General features: G+C 46.7%; 1 protein-coding gene across 6 annotated transcripts in view; it reads left to right on the top strand.

Annotated features, from left to right (window-relative positions):
- Window positions 1-671: 671 nt before the first annotated feature.
- Window positions 672-17,935, top strand: part of Slc9a8 (solute carrier family 9 member A8) — a 54,697-nt gene continuing 37,433 nt past the window's right edge. For 3 of the 6 annotated variants that reach the window (XM_085696992.2, XM_048441133.3, XM_085696993.2), the window contains exons 1-3: window positions 672-798; window positions 3,271-3,449; window positions 14,392-14,472. In XM_085696992.2, the coding sequence (XP_085553118.2) occupies window positions 773-798; window positions 3,271-3,449; window positions 14,392-14,472 (286 nt within the window). In that variant the 5' untranslated portion in view covers window positions 672-772. Of the gene's footprint in view, window positions 799-1,587; window positions 1,698-2,548; window positions 2,672-3,270; window positions 3,450-14,391; window positions 14,473-17,324; window positions 17,405-17,935 lie in introns of those variants that run through there. The other 3 variants (XM_085696990.2, XM_048441136.3, XM_085696994.2) reach the window with 3 other exon arrangements.

Below are 17,935 nucleotides of genomic sequence, written 5' to 3'. Positions count from 1 at the left end.
TCAGGTGGAGACTCTGTCTCATAAATTAAGACGGAGTATGAGCAAGGAAGACGTCTGAAAACAATCTCGGGCCTCCTAATGCACCCACACACCACACACACAGGTTAGTAAGAATTGTTGGGTGGTGAGATAGATCAGTGAGTAAAGGTGCTTGCTGCCAAGCCTTACTATCAGAGTTCAATATCAAGGGCCCACATGGTGGAAGACGAGAATCAAAGCCCTCAAGATGTCCTGGATCTCCCCATTTACACATAAACCACACAAACCAATGAACCAACGTAGGAGTTGGTGAATGCCCAGCCCGTACATCCCCTGCACTCACTTTTACACTAGGAATGTTTCAAAGGCCCTCTGCTTATTCCTCCCACAGCTGGGGAAATTGAAGTTGACCCGGGACTCGCCCCTTGGTACAGCCTGCCCGGATGCCCAGAAATCCGTACCCCTCTATTCTTAGCCCTGTGAATTAAAAGCGGGGAGGACGGTTTTGCTCACAGCTGAGTCACCGGGATCTCAGAAGAGTTTCCCTCACGTCCTTCCCGCCCGGTGACCGGAAAAAGTCGGACAGTCCAGGGGCAAGACCGTCACATGGCTCGGATGGAACAGGCGCAGAGAAAACCCCCGAGGTCGTCCCACTCTTGGGCCACCGAGACGACGGGGCAGAGGGTCTGCCTGGGCGGCTAAGCCCCGCCTCCACCCGCAGCGGAAGCCGGAAGCTGCCGCAGGCTCCGCTAGCCCCGCGGCGTCCAACTCGGTAGTCTCGGAGGCTCGCAGGATGGGGGAGAAGATGGCGGAGGAGGAGTGAGTGGGCTGCTCAGGGTGGCGGAGGCGGCAGGGCCGGGCCGGCGGGCGACAACGGGCCTCGGGCGCCCGGGTAGAGTGGCTCTGGCCCAGCTGGCCGGGGTCGGCGGGGGGTGGGATGAGGACTCGGGCCCTGCGGCCTCCCCGAGGTCATACATTGGCGTCCGCGCGCAGGCCTGTAGCGTAGCCGGGCGAAAGCGCGAACACAGTTCTCTCTCCCAGTTTCCGGTTATCTGAGGTGTCCCAGGCGCTCCTCCTCCTCCTCCAGGAAGTCCTCCCATTGCCACACAGGCGGCTCGCGTCCTCCTTAACATCAGCAACCTCAGTGTTGATGTCTGTTCTCAGGCAGTTCCATTCATTCATTAGCCGCTGGTTGTCCGCTCCGCTCGCCTTTGGGCGCCAGGAGCTGCCCGCAGGGAGCGGCTGTTCTGTTATCGCGGGAGGCTTTGTGTAGGCAGGGTGTTTTCCGACCCTGCCAAATGTTTGGAAGGAAAATGAGTAGTGTGAGGGGCGAGGAGTCAGGAAGAAAAATACCTTGTGACCCAAACCTTGAATCCCCAGGAGAGATAAGGAGGGTGACAAGTTCCAAAGCCTGAACCAAGAAAGGGCTGTAGCTCCGTGAGTCCCCAGTTTAGTCCTCATCCCAGGCAGGAAAGAAAAGGAAGAGGGCGAGTACTTTGGAGTGAGGCGCTGGCCGCTGATTGACAGTGTAGAGAGCGTCTTCCCTAATGAGGTTAACTCCCGCTATCTGGGCATGTGCCGCTGTTAGTCCATCTTCCTACTTGGCAGGACGCCATCTCTTGCGGGATGTTACAAATTCTGTCTTTGGAATGAGCTCCTGAAAATGAAAAAGGAACCCCTAAATGACACCGAACTTGTACTGGGATCATGCATTTCAGGTATCTCTTGGCCAGTCAGGTACCAAGTCATGAACTCACTGTGTATGCATGCTGCCCCAGATGCTAAAGTAGGCCTTGGCCGTTCAAGACTAAAGAGATAACGTGGGGTCAAATGGTTCGAAGTGTGTGTTTGAGCCTTGGTCAGTTATGGAGTTTCTAGAGATCTGCTGTGTGACTGGATGTTGGAGTGAAGCGCTGCTCGGTGGTTACCACCTGTTACACTCCCAACTGTGCCACTGCTGTATTAACTCGGAAACCTAACAAGGAGAGCAAGGACCAAAGCCGTGGGTAGCGTGTGGTGTACCAGAGCAGGCAACCTGAGCCTTCTGACATTCGAGAAGGGTTTAGCAGAGTAGATTAGGGCACTCTGAGCACAACAACTGGGCAAAGTCAGGTGACTTTTTCAGTTTATGGACGTAATCCTAAAAGGACTGAGATCTAAGTTGTAGAGCCTTGCTGGCCACACACAGGTCCTGGGTTCAAGCCCGAGTGACATACAGTGCATACAGAATCCAAGCAGAAATGTGACTAACACACGAAAGGCCCCCAGTAAATAGTGTAGAACCTGAGGTATGGGAGACTCCAGTCCCACTCCGGGAATCTGTTTTGTTTTTTCCTTTTTGAGACTGTTTCATGTAGCCCACAGGGCTGATCCTCAGCTCACTGTGTATCATCACTATGTAGCCCAAGGGGCCCTTGGCCTTGAGCTCCTAACTTTCCCGCCTCTGTCTCCCAAGTGCGGGGATTGCAACCATTGGGTTACCATACCCTGCTACCCTCACTAAGTTCAAAGGACAGACAGCATTTCTTCTTTTTTGTTGTTATTTTTGTTGGTAAGAAATCCTACTGAGGATTGACCTGTAGAGTCTGGTGCATGCTGAGCAAGCCCTCTACAGCCGAGCTGTTCTTAGTCATGTATTTGAGACGATTTTGGTATGCCGCAAACTTGTGGTTCCCCTCTGCTGGTATTACAGGTGGGTGCCACTGTGCCATCTTCTCTTTTACTTATTTTGAGAAAGGGTCTCACCGAGTTGCCTAGGCTGACATTGAACTCACTACCCCCTGCAGGTTTTTAACTTGTGGTCCTCCTGCCTAACCCACTGTTTGGTAGCCTTGGGCTCAGCATTTTTGCTTTGTTAGACAGGGTTTCATGTTGCCCAAGCTGGTCTTTTAGCTGAAAAATGTCCTCAAACTCTTGATCTTTCTCCTCTTCCTCCCGAGTACTGGGATTATAGGCCTGTGGCACATACACCTGGTTTGTACAGTATCGGGGATCAAACCCAGGGCCTCATTGCTGGCCCTACCAGCTGATCTACATCCCTGGCCTAGACCCAGCCTTTTACATTTCTTTCTCTCTGGGCCTGACCCCCTTCTTCCTGACCTCTGGATGGCCAAGGTCAAAGTTACTAGAGGTCACTGACTGGGGCATTTGTAGGCAGGGCTTCTCTCCAGTCTTTAAGACCTGCCTGCTGTTTGTACCCTCAGGGCTTTACTCTGTCCTCAGTCAGTCACATGTGTTTTAATTCCCTTGACCCTCTTCTTTACCTGACTCCCACTTGTGTATTTCCAACAGGTTCTCCAACACAACCCATGAAAGCTTCAACTTCACTCTTCACACCACCCTGGGTGTCACCACGAAGCTGGTGCTCCCGACACCTGCCAAGCCCATCCTTCCGGTGCAGACAGGGGAGCAGGCCCAGCAGGAGGAGCAGTCGAGTGGCATGACCATTTTCTTCAGCCTTCTCGTCCTAGGTGAGCATGCCCAGGGCTGTCAGTTACCTGCTACATCAGAGATCTAGCAGTTCTGAAAACCCTTAGTACAATGTCTTAGATTTTGAGAGAAAAAAAGACAGGATCTCTCTATGTAAAGCCCTTGTTGTCCTAGAGATTTCTTTGTAGACCAGGCTGGCCTCAAACTCATAGAGGTCCTCCTTTTTGTTCTTTAAAAAGAAGATAGGTTGGGATGCCCTGAGCGGCCTGTGAGCCAGGCAGAGGCTGCCGCCAGAGCAGTGCAGGTCCCTGGGCGAGCGGCAGAGTCAGGCGGCTGGATGCGGTGGACGGCAGAGTAAATGGACATAAGGCTATATATAAAGCTAAACATTTATTACTTAGAGAAGAGAGAGACATTTATTACTTAAGAGGAAAACAGAGAGACATAAAGACAAACATAGAGAGAGACAAAGACACGTGTATACACGCCAAGAGACAGACAGAAGAGAGGCTAAGACGGTGACCAGGAGGTCAGAAGTGGGTGGGAGTGGGCGTGGTTAGTCCTTAAAGGCACCGCAAAGGAATAACACTCCTGCCTCTGCCTCCCGAGTGTTGGGATTAAAGGTGTGCGCCACCATCCTGGCCATGAAAGAGCTTTTGATCTGGACAGGTGTGGTGGCTTGCCTTTGTAATCCCTTGCTGGGATGGCGAAGACGGGAAGATCCCTTGGGGTCGTTGACTAGTCAGTTGACTTGAATCAGTGAGCTCCAGGCTGGTTGGAGACCCTGTTTCAAAGAAGGTGGGAAGCATTTCTGAAGATAACACCCAAATGTCTTCTAGCTTCCACCAGAAAAAGTTACATTGTGAATCAGAATGTTATGCCCAAGTTTCTGGTTCCCAAATAAATCCCCAGAGCCTGATTGCCAATGCAAATTACATGAGGGTTTTTAATAATATTCAAACTTAAGTTTGGACCAACACCTTTCTAGCACCCCAGCATAGTGGGTGCAGAAAGTGTGGCAGGGAGACCTGGGAGGGTAGAACTTTTAAAAGGGAAATATAGTAATCAGGGGAGTTCATGTCTTGTCCTCTTGGGATTGGGTAAGGAGTACATAGGATAAGGTAGTTAGTTTCTGAACCCATTGGTCAGTTTTGGGGCACAAAAACCTAACAAAGAGCCATAAATTACAGACCAAGGTATCTTTAAGGACAGGATGCCTCCCAAGAACATCGAACATCTGGACTTCATTAAATTTTATAGCCTGCTCCATATCTTCTTAACTGGCTATTTTTAGGGTATCTGTTCAAGTTTCCGCTATGGCAGCACATTTCTGGAGTTGAGATCGCCCACCCCCAGCTTATTATATGGCTTAAGATGAAGCCCCTTCTTTAAAATGGAGTTTGCAAAGTCAGGTCCTCACAAGAACAGTAGCAAAATTACAGTTAAGAAATAGCAATGGGAATAATTTTATGGTTAGGGGTCAGCACATGAGGAACTGTATTGAAAAGGTCCCAGCGTTAGGAAGGTTGGGAAGCACTGCTTAGATTATCTCAGGGATAAGGAAAAGGCTTAGGGAATGTTACACAAGGCTGTGCTCTGCCAGGCAGTAACACAGTAATGCTGCCGCATTTACTGCTCTGCCTTTTTTTTTTCCCACATTTTTGGAGACAGGGTCTCAGGATGCTCAGGCTAGCCTTGAACTTTTTATGTAGGAGTCAGTCTTTACCTCCCAAGTGCTATGATTATGGACGAGTACCACCATCCCAGGCCTTACTTACCATCTGCTCTTCTTTGGTAATACCAGAGTCATCTTTTGGGTTATGCATTTCCAGAAGAGCAGAAGGCAGAACTGGATTTTTAGTATTTCCTGAGACAGAATCTCTGCCAATTCAGGCTGGCCTCAAACTTTGTACCTTAGAGTAACTGACCTTGAGCTTCTGATCCTCCTGCTTCTGCCTTCTTATTGCTGGGATCACAGGTTACCATCATACCCCGTTTGATCATTTCTCTGATGCCTGTTAGGACTAGGTCTTGAAGACAAATGCATTTTTTTCTACATTTATTTTCATATTGTAGTAAATAGTCAACTGAACACCATAGTAATGACCAACCGGTCAGTTGGTCAGTTGACTGATGTTTTGTTTTTGTGAGGCCCAGGCTGACCTCAAACTCCCCATTGTCCACCTGCCTTTTCCTTCCCAGGGTTGGCTCATGGGTGGGCAGACACCACCACACCCTGGCTCTTGTCATACTCCTGGAACAGCAAACTTTTTATCAGATTAAGAAATCTTTAATGTCAAGCCAGGCGGTGGTGGCGCACACCTTTAATCCAAGCACTCGGGAGGCAGAGGCAGGCGGATCTTTGTGAGTTCGAAGCCAGCCTGGTCTACAAGAGTTAGTTCCAGGACAGGCTCCAAAGCTACAGAGAAACCCTATCTTGAAAAACAAAAACAAAACAAACAAACAAAAGAAACAAAAGACATTAAAGAAATCTTTAATGATTTTCTTTGAGGATGTTGACCAATGGTCGCAGTTAGAGGCTATGAGACCTGCCAGAAAGGACTTTTTGCAGCCCTTTTGTTGTAGAGGGTGCAGCGCGGGGATGTTGAAGGTCACTTTCAGGATGTGGAGCACTTAAGCTTAGTTTGACTGAAGAATTGGCGTGCTGGAGACTTGTAGCTGCTAATCCCCCTGGGGGCAGAAAGGACTGCAAGGTACTCAGAGGCTCCAGGTTCTCTTGGATCATTTGCTTCTTATTTGTTTTGTTTGTTTGAGACTGGGTCTCACTGTATAACTTTACCTGGCCTGGAACTCATAGACATAGCTACCTCTGCCTTCCCGGGTGCTAGGATTAAAAGTGTCTGCCACCTTGCCAGGCTCCTAGGATGATTTTGAACTCCTGCTCCTCCTTGCCTTCACCTCTCTGGAACACTTGCATGTGGCATTACACCTCATTTAAAGGTATGGGTTTTCCTGTGTCCCTGTGTTATCGCCAGCCATTCCTGATTAGATATCCAGACAAACAAAGTCGACCTGATAAGGGGAAACTATTAATTAGTGACTGAAGAACTTGCTAACCCTCCTGTAACTGCTGTGCCTAGTGTCCTAGTGACCTTGGGAACCCCCTTCTGGCCACACAGCCCCCACTTTTGTTTCTATTTGAGAGAAGTCATTAGAATTGTAACCTGGTGTTCTTTAAGCTCGTCACAGCAGTCCACCATGGCCCCTTGGCTGAGAAGGAAGGCTTTACCTTGAATTTAACCCTGCCTGACATTTAACCCTGTCTGGCACAAGTGGTCTAGTTAGTGAGTCCTCACCAAGCGTTCTGGGCAGGAAGGCAGAGAAGCTGGTTAGTGCCAAATAGATGTGACTGAACACGAAATCCCACCAATCCCTGAGCTGCCCCAGAGACTGATCTCAGAATTTCATCAGTCCCAGAACTTGCCTCAAGATCAGACCACAAAAAGTACACCTGAGTAAATCATTATAACTTTAGGAATTTAGAAACCGTAACAATCAAATACATGTTAAGTCCTGCTTCCCATACCCTTGTTCATGATTTTATCCTTATCAGTTATTTTTCACTCTCATGGCAAAAATCATACAAAAATTTATCCTGATCCAAAATATCTTGAAGGCCTGATGTTGCCTCGTTAATGTAGGGAAAATAAAATAAAATAAAATAAATCATCTTGGAGGTCTGTTGCTGCCTTGTTAGTCTGAAAAAGGAGATACAGTGATAACCAGAGCATTATTGGTGTTGCTTTAGTTGGTTTATAACAGCGGTCACCTTAACCAAGAAAACAGTGAAGTCACATAGTGTGCCCTCTCTTTAACCTTAGTGGTGACGGCTGCTGCACACGTGGGTGCTTCCATCCTGGTGAGGTCATCAGTCCAGATGGCAGCAGGGCCATGGTGCTGTTTACTCCATGGTGAGCTCATCAGAAACTGCCTCTTTTTCTTTCTTCCTTTTTTTTTTTTTAAAAAAAACATTTTCCTAAACAAGAATTGAATCCAAGTTCCATACAAGCATGCTGCAGCAAATTAAAATTACCTATGTATAGTTTTTTTTTTCTTTTAACCATCAACTGTTTCTTTTACGAGTTTGAAGCTAACTTGGTTAAAGATTTTACTGATCTTTTAAACCACACCCAGTAGATTGCAAATTCTGGGATATAGAAGTTTATACTTTAGCAAAAGTTTTAGAGCTATTGGGGGTGTATCAGAGAGCTAACCCCATGATATGCTTTGTCGTTTTTAGAGCTAGGAAACAGCTGAGAAAGGGCTGAGAGAGCAGCAGCAGCTCCTGCTAGGAACAGTCTACTGCTTCCTGTTTCAGCACAGGGGGTTTTCCTGTGCTGCTCTGTGTGGCTCTCCTCCCTGTCACAGAGTTAGACGGCCAGCCTGACCAGGGCAGAGACTTTGTGTTGGGTCCATGGGAGTTGTGCAAAGATGGGGACAGACCACCAAAGTCTAATAATCCACAAGCAAACTTTATTCCAGGAAAAAAAATAATTAAAAAATAAGTCTCCATGGGGCACAAAAAGCTTATCAGCTAGCTGAGACCACAATCAGAGATGGACTTGTAAGGCTGTGGCAAGGCCAGTTTTTTAACTCCTTCTTTTACAGCAAGCATTAGGCAATAACAAAAGAATTTTTACAATCTCAAGGTAAAACTCAGTTACAAATTGCCTTTCTTTGCATTTTCCATTAACAGTTTTTCAGTTAAACTAGTGTTTGTACTTAATCTATTGTCTTCCCTGGCATTCCTTGATAGTGTAAGGCCCTGTACCTTCCCTGACACTGCCGGTTTTGCAAAGCAGGGAAGAGTATGGGACAATATAAAACCAAAAAGTCAAAGGTCATGTGCATCTCATCATTTAAAAGTTAACTCAGCTCACATCAATTTATGGTCATGAGTGGCTGGGGGCGGGGTATCTAAAAGCTGATCCTAAGTTTGCAGAGGGATGCTTCAGCCTCACAAATAGAGCAATGGGTTGTAAAGCAGAATAACCCACTAGTAATAGTTAATCCTTAAGCTGCTGAGAAAGCTGCCGATGCTCTTATTCTCGTAGGCTTGCAACTTTATATTTATTTATTTCTACTTATTTTGGGATCTACATTTTTATATTCTTATTCTTGGACTCTTCACTTTGGAAGAAATGCAAACAAGCATGCTTGGGTTTGGAGAGGGGGGCCAGATCTGAGCTCCAGAGTCAGCCTTTTTAATAAAGTAGAACAGCACGTGGCAATTGTTAATATCATCCATATCCAAAGACATTTGAATCCCTACAAACTGAATTTAGTGATGAGAGGTAGAGACTAGATCAGAGAGCGGAGAAGTGTGTGGCAGAAGTTGTGAGAATCTGAAAATGAGTGTGCCGTTTTTTGGCTATTGAGACTGATTAGTTACTTTACACTGAGGCCAGCCTTTTGCAATAAGACAGCAGGCTCTAATGGAATCTCTGAATTCAAGGAGGGATAGAGAATAGAGGTGGTGAGGAGTCATGAGGTTACTTCTGAATGGGAAGAGCTTGTGGTTAGAGGCGGGAGCAAGCTGAGAAAAGAGAAGACATCCTTTGGAAGCAGAGTGAGGAGGAGGTGGGAGAGGGTTAGGGGAAGGGTCACAAGCAGGAACTCTGCCAGAGTGGGGAATCCAATAATATACGGCCCCAGGATGACATAGAGAAGCTGCCTGATTATCTGCACCACTCTATGGGTTAGGCTCCAGGAACCAACAGACAGAGACAGCAGGTTCCAGCAAGCCAGTGAGAGGGCAGAGACAGAACAGGCTGCTCCTAGTGTGAGGCAAGGAGGGACAGTTAGCCATGGTATAAAGGTCCCTGGGTCAGTCCTAGGCTTCAACACCAAATAGAACTGATGGTGCAGAGAAACTACTAGACTGCTCTGTGGGTAGAAAGGTTTATTGGGGATCAAATTGCTAAAACCAGTTTGGTGGGGGTGCAGAGAGAAGAGCCAATTGTGGAAAGGCAAACGGATGTTATATGTCAGCAGTGAGGATCTGAGCTAATACAGGTGTTGGGATTGACTAGGACTAGATGCCCCTGCTAGAGGTAGTTGACCTTTGGGGGAAGATTAAGGGAGCTTCTTGGAGAACTAAGGGTAGTTTCTGACAGCCAGGAACCCAGTTTAGGGAGATCTGCTTTTCTGGTAAACAGAAACCTGCTTAAAGGCTTGTTTACCAGATAACAATCCTTCTGTTTACCCAGCCAAAGTCCTTGTATAAACTGTCGTGACCACTCCTTAGTATGGTTAAGAAGGGGGTTTATTGTAGATGCAAAAGAACAGCCAGAGGCTTCTGAAAGAGTCCAGAGCAGAGGGAAAGTGAAATACAAACATAGCCAGGGCTATCTGTGAGAGAGGGAGCATAGCAGGGGATAGGAATAGAGAAAACATAGAGAAAGAAACCTGGACAGAGCATAAAGGGAAAGTGAGACTGGAAGGGTTATAAGGAGAATGAGTAGCTGGGGAGAGGGAAGCCTGTGAGCTGGAGAGGGTTTTGGGTATGAGAGGTGAGAAGGGCTAGGGTGCTAGCATGGGTTGGAATGTGTAGCAGGTACTTGTGATACTGAGGGAGCATGGGGGCTGTAAACTTTGATATACTAGTAGGTGCCACAGGTAGCCATATGTCCCTTCTGCCAGAGGTAAGGGAAGTGACTCCTTTGGTAGATGTGCATCAGTTTAGTTCCTGAGGAATGCTGGTTTTTATCTAACCACCAGAAATGCTCCTGTAGTCCCAGTTGAGCTTATTGGACTGCCTTTTGGAGTTTGAGGAATTGGAGTTTTCTTTGGATCTGAAGAACCCCCAGTCATTGGTGTTTATCATGCCCACAGTGTAGCTATTCCTTTATCTGTACCATAGCCAGCTCCCAAATAACAACAGGAGACTTAATTATGAATGTTCAACCTTAGCTTAGTTCCTAACTAGTTCTTTTTTGTTTGATTGGTTGGTTGGTTGGTTGGTTGGTTGGTTTTGTTTGTTTTTTTGTTTTGTTTTTCAAGACAGGGTTTCTCTGTAGCTTTGGAGCCTGTCCTGGAACTCGCTCTTGTAGACTAGGTTGTCTACAAGACAACTCACAGAGATCCACCTGCTTCTGCCTCCTGAGTGCTGGGATTAAAGGCGTGTACCACCACTGCTTGGTCCTAACCAGTTTTTATAATTAACCCATTTATATTAATCTGTGTCCTTCTATGTGGCTCAGTTACCTCATTGCCGCACTGACTACCCTGCTTTCTCTGCGTCTGGCTTGTGGGTCTGCCTTTTTCCTTCCTAGAGTTCTCTCTGTTCCCAGAAGTCCTGCCTAACCTTTTCTTGCCTAACTATTGGCCATTCGGCTCTTTATTAAACCAATCAGAAGGCAGAGACGCATCATTACAGTGTATACAAATATTCTACAACAATCCCTACCATCTACTTCTGCAAAACGGTCATCACCTGAGGAGAAATCTCAGTTCAGGCTATGGCTAGCTGCGATGTGATGTTCCCTCTTCTGGAAGCCAGCACATTGGTCATGCTGTCTCGGGAGTAAGTGGAACTGAACCACATCTTGATCTTCAGATAACAGGAAGTGAACTGTGACATTGGATGTAGCTTGAGCATAGGATACCTAAAAGCCCACCTCTACCAGTGACACACTTCCTCCAACAAGATTTTGCCTCCTAATAGTGTCATTCTGTTTGGGGGCCATTTTCTTTCAAGCCACCACACTGTCTGGTTTCCATGTGCACCCCTGCATGTTTGCATACAGACAGACAGATTATAAGCAGCAGAGACCTCCATTCTCATCTAGTGTATTAATGGTTCCTGTGCTTATTTGGGTTTGGCTCAGGAAGAGAGTGCAGAATTTTCTAATTATTCTAATTGTTAATTTGACACTTCTAATTCTAGGTTTCAAACCCAGGACAAACAGGACAAAAATAACATATCTAAGCAGACCTGGCGGACAGGTTCTCCCAGCATTCCTGTGGCCCTACCTGTTGAAGAGTATGGATAGCACACCCTCCCCCCACTTAGCCCAGAGGCTTTTCCCTTCATAATCCAGAGTTTGGATTACCACCTCTTTTTGTGACATATAGCTACACCTGGTTCCCCTCTCCCCCTCCTTCACTCCTTTCCTCACATGGGCTAGCTCAGTCTACTTATGATCACTTTGGACTCTCCAACTTGGTGTCTGACTGTGGCTATTGTTGTAATCTGCTAGCCTGGTCTGTTACCTGGGTACCCTGTACCTTTAAGAGACAAACTCTGCCTACTCTCAACCTCCCCCCACCCTTTGCCAAGGCAAGCCATCTCCCACCTCCTCTCCAGTCCCCCTCCTCTTCCTCCCTTCCCCTCTCTCTCTCTTTTTCTCTCTGTCTGCCCTTCTTCTGAAGAGGCAGCTTCTACATCTCTCTCTCCTCCCCCTTCTTCCCTTCCCCTTCCCTTTCCCCTCCATAACCCACTAAATAAACTCTATACCCAAATTTTCTGGGGTGACCCACCGCCACCCCTCGTGGCACCAGTCATGGTCCCACCTCTTTAAAAATGATAGCTATGTTCTTCCTTTCATTTGTAATAAACTTTCTCCTCCACTGGACCTAGGAGGAGTCATGTCCTTTTCTTTCCTTTTTATTTTTTTTCCTTCACTAACTAGGTTAAATATTTACAGTGAAACAACATCACAAATTCATAGCTTACAGTGCAGAAGGAAAAGAGGACCAGACTTCTGAATTGACAGTGTTTTCTTTGGCCATCTGGTACTTTTTGATGGGATTGAAGAAACCAAAGTTGTCAGTACAAAGTCTGAGGGTGGTCTGTTAGCAGCTCCGCACAGTCAGAGCATCTCTCTCTCTTTCTCTCTCTCTCTCTCTCTCTCTCTCAATCTCTCTCTCTCTCTCTCTGTGTGTGTGTGTGTATTTTATGTATGTGTTTGGGGTATAAGTGTAGTATGTGCATATCTGTATATGCACACATGCCTGTGGAAGATGGAGGTCCATTACAGGTATCTTCCTCAACTGCTCTCACTGAAAGGTCTCTTGGGGACTCTGGAGCTCACTGACACAGCCAGGCTGGTAGGAGTCCCAGGGACCCTTCTGTTTTCACTTCCCCAGCCTGAACTCAACTCATGCTGGTGTGGCAAGCACTTCACCCACTTCCTTACCCCATTTGAACATTTTCTTTTAACAATTATTTCTCCAGGTGGTAGTAGCACATACTTTTAATCCCAACACTTGGGAGAGATAGGCGGATCACTGTGAGTTCAAGGCCAGCCTGGTCTACAGAGCTAATTCCAGGACAGGCTCCAAAGATACAGAGAAACCCTGTCTCGAACTCCTCCCCCCCTCCCCGAAAAAAAAAAGTATATTTCTAGGAGCTGGAGAGATGGTTCAGTGGTTAAGAGCGTTGACTGCTCCTTCAGAGGACTTGGGTTCAACTCCCAATACCCACATGGCAGCTTTTAACTGTCTATAACTCTGATTTCAGGTGATCTGACACCTTCACACAGATATACATACAGGCGAATAAGTGCACATAAAATAAAAATAAGTTTAAAAAAATAATTATTTTTAGAGCTGAGCATGGTAACAACTTTCTGTAATCCCAATACTTGAGAATCTGCAGCAGGAGATTGCTATGAGTTCAAGACCACGGAGGACTACTAAGTAAGAACCAGGCTGGCCTTAGTCATGTCATAAGACCCTGCTGGTGCTGTTCTGTGGATAACGAGTTGGGGTGTGGCCTCAGGGCTGGAAAGCCATGCACATTAGCATCTGAACCACGAAGTGACATTTAGAGTGGTACAAATACACAAAAGTGGAGTTTGGGGCCAGAAGTTTTTATTATTTTTATTAGTGTGTTTGTGTTTATACGTATGTGAAAGTTAAAAGATGACTTTTCGGAGTTGGTTTCTCATCCGTGTTGTTGAACAAGTGTCCCCGATCCCCCCAACCATCTCTCTGGCTTTTCTCCTGGACCCCTAAGATGAGGTGTTTCACTGTGCAACCCTGACTGTCCTAGAACTCACTATGTAGAACAGGCTGGTCTTGAACTCAGAGATCCGCTTGCCTCTGCCGCCAGGAGAACTGGGATTAAAGGTGTGGGCCACCACCCGCAGTGTGTGTGTGTATGTGTGTGTGTGTTTTAAGGCTGGGTCTTGCCATATGACCTGTTGTATTATTTAGTCAGGGAATGTAGATTAGTTGATTAAGATCTTGCCTAGCACACAAAGCCCCTGGTTCAGTCCCTAGCATAAACTGGGCACCTATACTCTCAACTCTAAGAAGGTAGAGGCAAAAACATCAGAAATTGGCAGTCCTGTCCAGACATCTAAGAAGCAGGATGTGACCTGCCCCCCTGTAAAAGGAAATGAGATGCTGTGGATTCATTCTGAGTTAAGAAAAATTAGGTTTGATCAAGGAAGACACACACACACACACACACAAACCATTTGTGGGACTGGAGATGGTTAAGAGCATTTTTTGCAAAGGACCCAAGTTCAAATTCCCAGCACCCACACAGTGGCTCACAGTAGCCTCTAACTTCAGTTCTAGTGCATCCAGTGCCCTTTTCTGGCCTCCATTGGGTATTGCGTTCACATGGCGCACATACATACATACAGGCCCTCACATGTATACACAAAATAAAGATTATGCATGTGTGTGTATATATGCAGCAAATGTACACTCAGAGGTCTGAGAAAAATCTGAGACAGTCCTCATAAGAAGAGAATCTCTCCTGCGTGTTGGTCATGGTAATCAAACTCTGGTTGTCAGGTTTATCAGAAAATGCCTTTGTCTCACAAGACAAAGACTCTGCAAGTAGTCTGTTGTTGTTGTTGTTTTTTAAAAAAGGAAGAAGACACTAAAAATCTGACCACTGTTCACTGTTCGTTTGCCTAATGTCTGTTAGCTGACCTTTAGCAAGCCCTGAGCTTGCTGTCTCTTACCTGATGGGGCTTTACACAGTTCTTGTGCCTCTCACAGCCATCTGCATCATCCTGGTGCACCTGCTGATCCGGTACCGACTGCACTTCCTGCCTGAGAGTGTGGCTGTCGTTTCTCTAGGTAAGTGATACTGGCAGTCCAGAACACTGCACCGGTACACAATAACGCTCTTTCTCTTGGGGTCACCTTTCCACAGTTCACCACAGGGCCTGAGAGTCCATTTTACAATGTGTGTTGGGGGCGGGGAAGAATCTGAGAAGGGTGCTGACCCCCAAAGGTGATGGAGAAGCCATCTTTCTGTGGCCTACTGCATCTCACCTGACAGTGTCCTGCTCCACAGAAGTTGGCTGGCATTTGGCTTGCAGAGTCACAGTTAGAGCTAGAAGGACCCCAGCCTTCCAGCTGGCAAATGGCTCCTGTAGACCAGAGCCTCCCTCCCTTTCTGGGGCGTTTCAGAAAGGGCTTAAAAAGCTGCTTCAGGGAATGGACAGTTTCCTGAATAGCTGGGTGTTTTTTTGTTTTGTTTTTTTCTTTTTGGGTTTTTTGAAACAGAGTTTCTTTGTAGTTTTGGAAGCCAGGCTGGCCTCAAACTCTCAGGGATTCACTTGCCTGTGCCTCCTGAGTGCTGGGATTAAAGGCATGTGCCACCACAGCCTGGCTTTTCCTGAATAGTTTTACCAGTTATTAAGAATAAATATTGGTGGACTGGCAAGGTGGCTCAGCAGTTAAGAGCATAGGCTTCTTTTCCAGAGGATCCGGATTCAATTCCTAGTACTCACATGGCAGCTCAGAACTGCCTGTTACTCCAGTTCTAGGAGATTTGCCATCCTCTTCTGGCCTCTTAGAGCACTGCACACAGGTGATGCACAGACATGTGTGAGGATAAAACACTTGTTTGCCCAATAAAAAATAAATGTATGTTCAGCTGGGCACACACCTTTAATCTTAACACTTAGGAAGCAGAGGCAGGCAGGTCTATATTAGTTCGAAACCTGCCTTATCTATGTGTCACATTCCAGGACAGTCAGGGCTACATAGGGTTACTCTGTCTGGGGTGGGGGAGCAAAAATTAGTTTAGCAGTTAAGAACATTGACTGCTTTTACTGAAGGCCTGGATTCAGTTCCCAGCATCTACATGGTAGCTCATAACCATCCAGGGAACCTGATGCCCTTAGACAACAGACATGCTTGTGGTACAAACATACAGCAGACAAAACACACATAAAATTTTTTTTTAAAAAAAAGAATGTTTAAAAAATGTTTTAAAAAAAATAGGGACAAGAGAGATGTCTCAGTGGTTAAGAACACTTGCTGCTTTTTCAGGGCACACAGTTGAGTTCTCAGCACCCATATCATGTGGTTCAGAGCTGGCTGTAACTTCAGTGGGTCCAATACCTACTTGTGGGCATATGCACACATACGTATACAGACAGACTGTTAAGTGTGGGTGCTATGACTCCCTGACATCAGCACTGGCCCTCAGACTCTGCAGACATGGCTGCCTGGCAAGAGCCCTTTGCCACTTGTTTCCTGGAAATAAAACTTTATCTTGTACGTGGTTTTTGCTGCTGGGAACTGAATCCAGGGCACCACAGACAGGTGGATGCTCTCCCACTAAGCTGTATTCCCACCCACCTTTGGTTTTTTGAGGTAGGGTTTCTCTGTGTAGCCCTGATTGTCTTGGCATTCCTTCTGTAGACCAGGCTGGCTCCAAACTCAGAGATCTTCCAGCCTCTGCCTCCTCTGCTGGGATTAAAGGTGTGTGCCACCACCCAGTGGAATTCTCATTTTGATTAGGCATCTTGCTGTGGTGCTCAAGAAGGAAGGAGGTGCTCAGATAGCTTTAGTCTTGGCTATCATGCTATCACATGTTTCTTTGCTCTGATTGGTTGAGGAGATAAGAAATTGGGCCAAAGGGAAGTGTTCCAGAGTGGTGGGGTTTGGTTCTCCTCCCTGGTAGAAGTGAGAGAAGTTAGCCCCCCCTTCCTTTGGGATGTGATGCCTGGAGCACTGTAGTCATCTTGCAATTACATGACGCAAAGACAAAAGTCAGAATACTGAGTCTGTCCAAGGGGACAGATGGGAAGGCTGGAGTCTTGGTTTATTGTTGTCTTGAACTGACAGCCCACTGTAACCTGGGGCTGATGAGACTGTTTGGTGGGTAAAAGTGCTTGCTGCCAGGCCTTCAGCCTGAGTGTAATCCCCAGCTTGCACACGGGATAGAAGGAAACAACTGACTTCTTCAGGTTGTTCTCTGAGCTCCACTCTAGCATGGATGCCACTCCTCCATAAAATATATTAACTAATTTTTAAATGATGGGAAATGGACTTCTCCAGCTGGAGCATAGTATCACATATGTTGAGGTGGCTCCTTCAAGACTGTCTGACTGTTGTGTCAAAAACAACTCCACAGGAGGCTAAAAGGAAGCAGACATGTCCCCTTGGGTATATGTGGCCTTCAGTCACTTAGCACATATTGGCCTTTTGTGTTGAGGTTAAGAGGACCTCCGTCCACACTTAAAAGCACTTCCCCTTCCACTTTCCTGTGCTTTGAGCAAAGTCCTAGCTGTCTTTTCACTTGCTCCAGAAAACAGTTCCAATTGTATGTCCTTGAGAGGGTTCCTTGGTCCTGGTTCAGAGCTGTCTGGCTCTCTGTGTTTAGGGGCATTACTCACAAAAGCAGAGCTGACTCAGACAACAGCATTCCTAAAGCCCACCCCAGCATAGGCTGCAGCTTAGCAAGTACAGCTGGCATTTCCAGGCAGCTCAGCTGATCTCTGCTCCTTCCAGACAGCTCACAGCTGCTGGGAGAGAGAGGGAAATGCAGGCTTTTTAAAGGGGAATGGCCCCTGGTAGAAGGCCACATATCCAAGAGAATATATGGGCAACATGTATGGACTTGATAATTTTGCTTGCTTTGTTTGTTTGTTTGTTTTTTCCAGACAGAATCTCACTATGTAGCCCAGCTTGTCCTGGAACTCTCTATGTACGCCAGGCTGACCTCAAATTCACAGAGATACATCTGCTTCTGCCTCCTGAGGTGGGATTAAAGGTGTGCATCACTGTTGCCAGTGTGTTTTTTAAAAAATAAGAGGGCACAAAGTTGAATAACATTGCAGAAAAATAAAGGAAAAAAATCAGAGGTAGAAGGATCAGGAGTTGAAGGCTCTCCTAGTTATACAGTTTGAGGCCAGTTTCCAAACCAGCTTGTGCTCACCTCTACCTGCCTTCACTGTAAACACACCCAACAGTTGTCTGTGTGCCCTTGCTGTTGTGCCATGTAGAGGTCAGAAGACAACTTCTGGGAGTCGGTCTCTTTGTAGCCTGTGAGTCCTGGGTTAGAACTCATGTCATCAGGCTTAGTGGTAAATGGCTTTACCAGCTGAGCAACCCCACCCACCCCCATTTGTGAATGATAGGACTAAGAATAAGCAGTGTAGGAGGTGCCTGGCCTATAACCTTCTGCTGTTTTCCATTGAAACTGGGTGGTCCAGAGAGGGTGACCGGCCGTGAGCCCTTCACACCTGGCATAGCAGTGACAAGAGTTTTCTTCTCCCCACTTATCTTAAATTTTGCCGTGGTG

Source organism: Myodes glareolus, chromosome 10 (genome assembly GCF_982192425.1).
Source record: "Myodes glareolus chromosome 10, mMyoGla1.1, whole genome shotgun sequence".
NCBI lineage: Eukaryota > Metazoa > Chordata > Mammalia > Rodentia > Cricetidae > Myodes > Myodes glareolus.
Note: the sequence above shows the minus strand (reverse complement) of the source record. Positions and strands in the feature narration are given on the sequence as shown.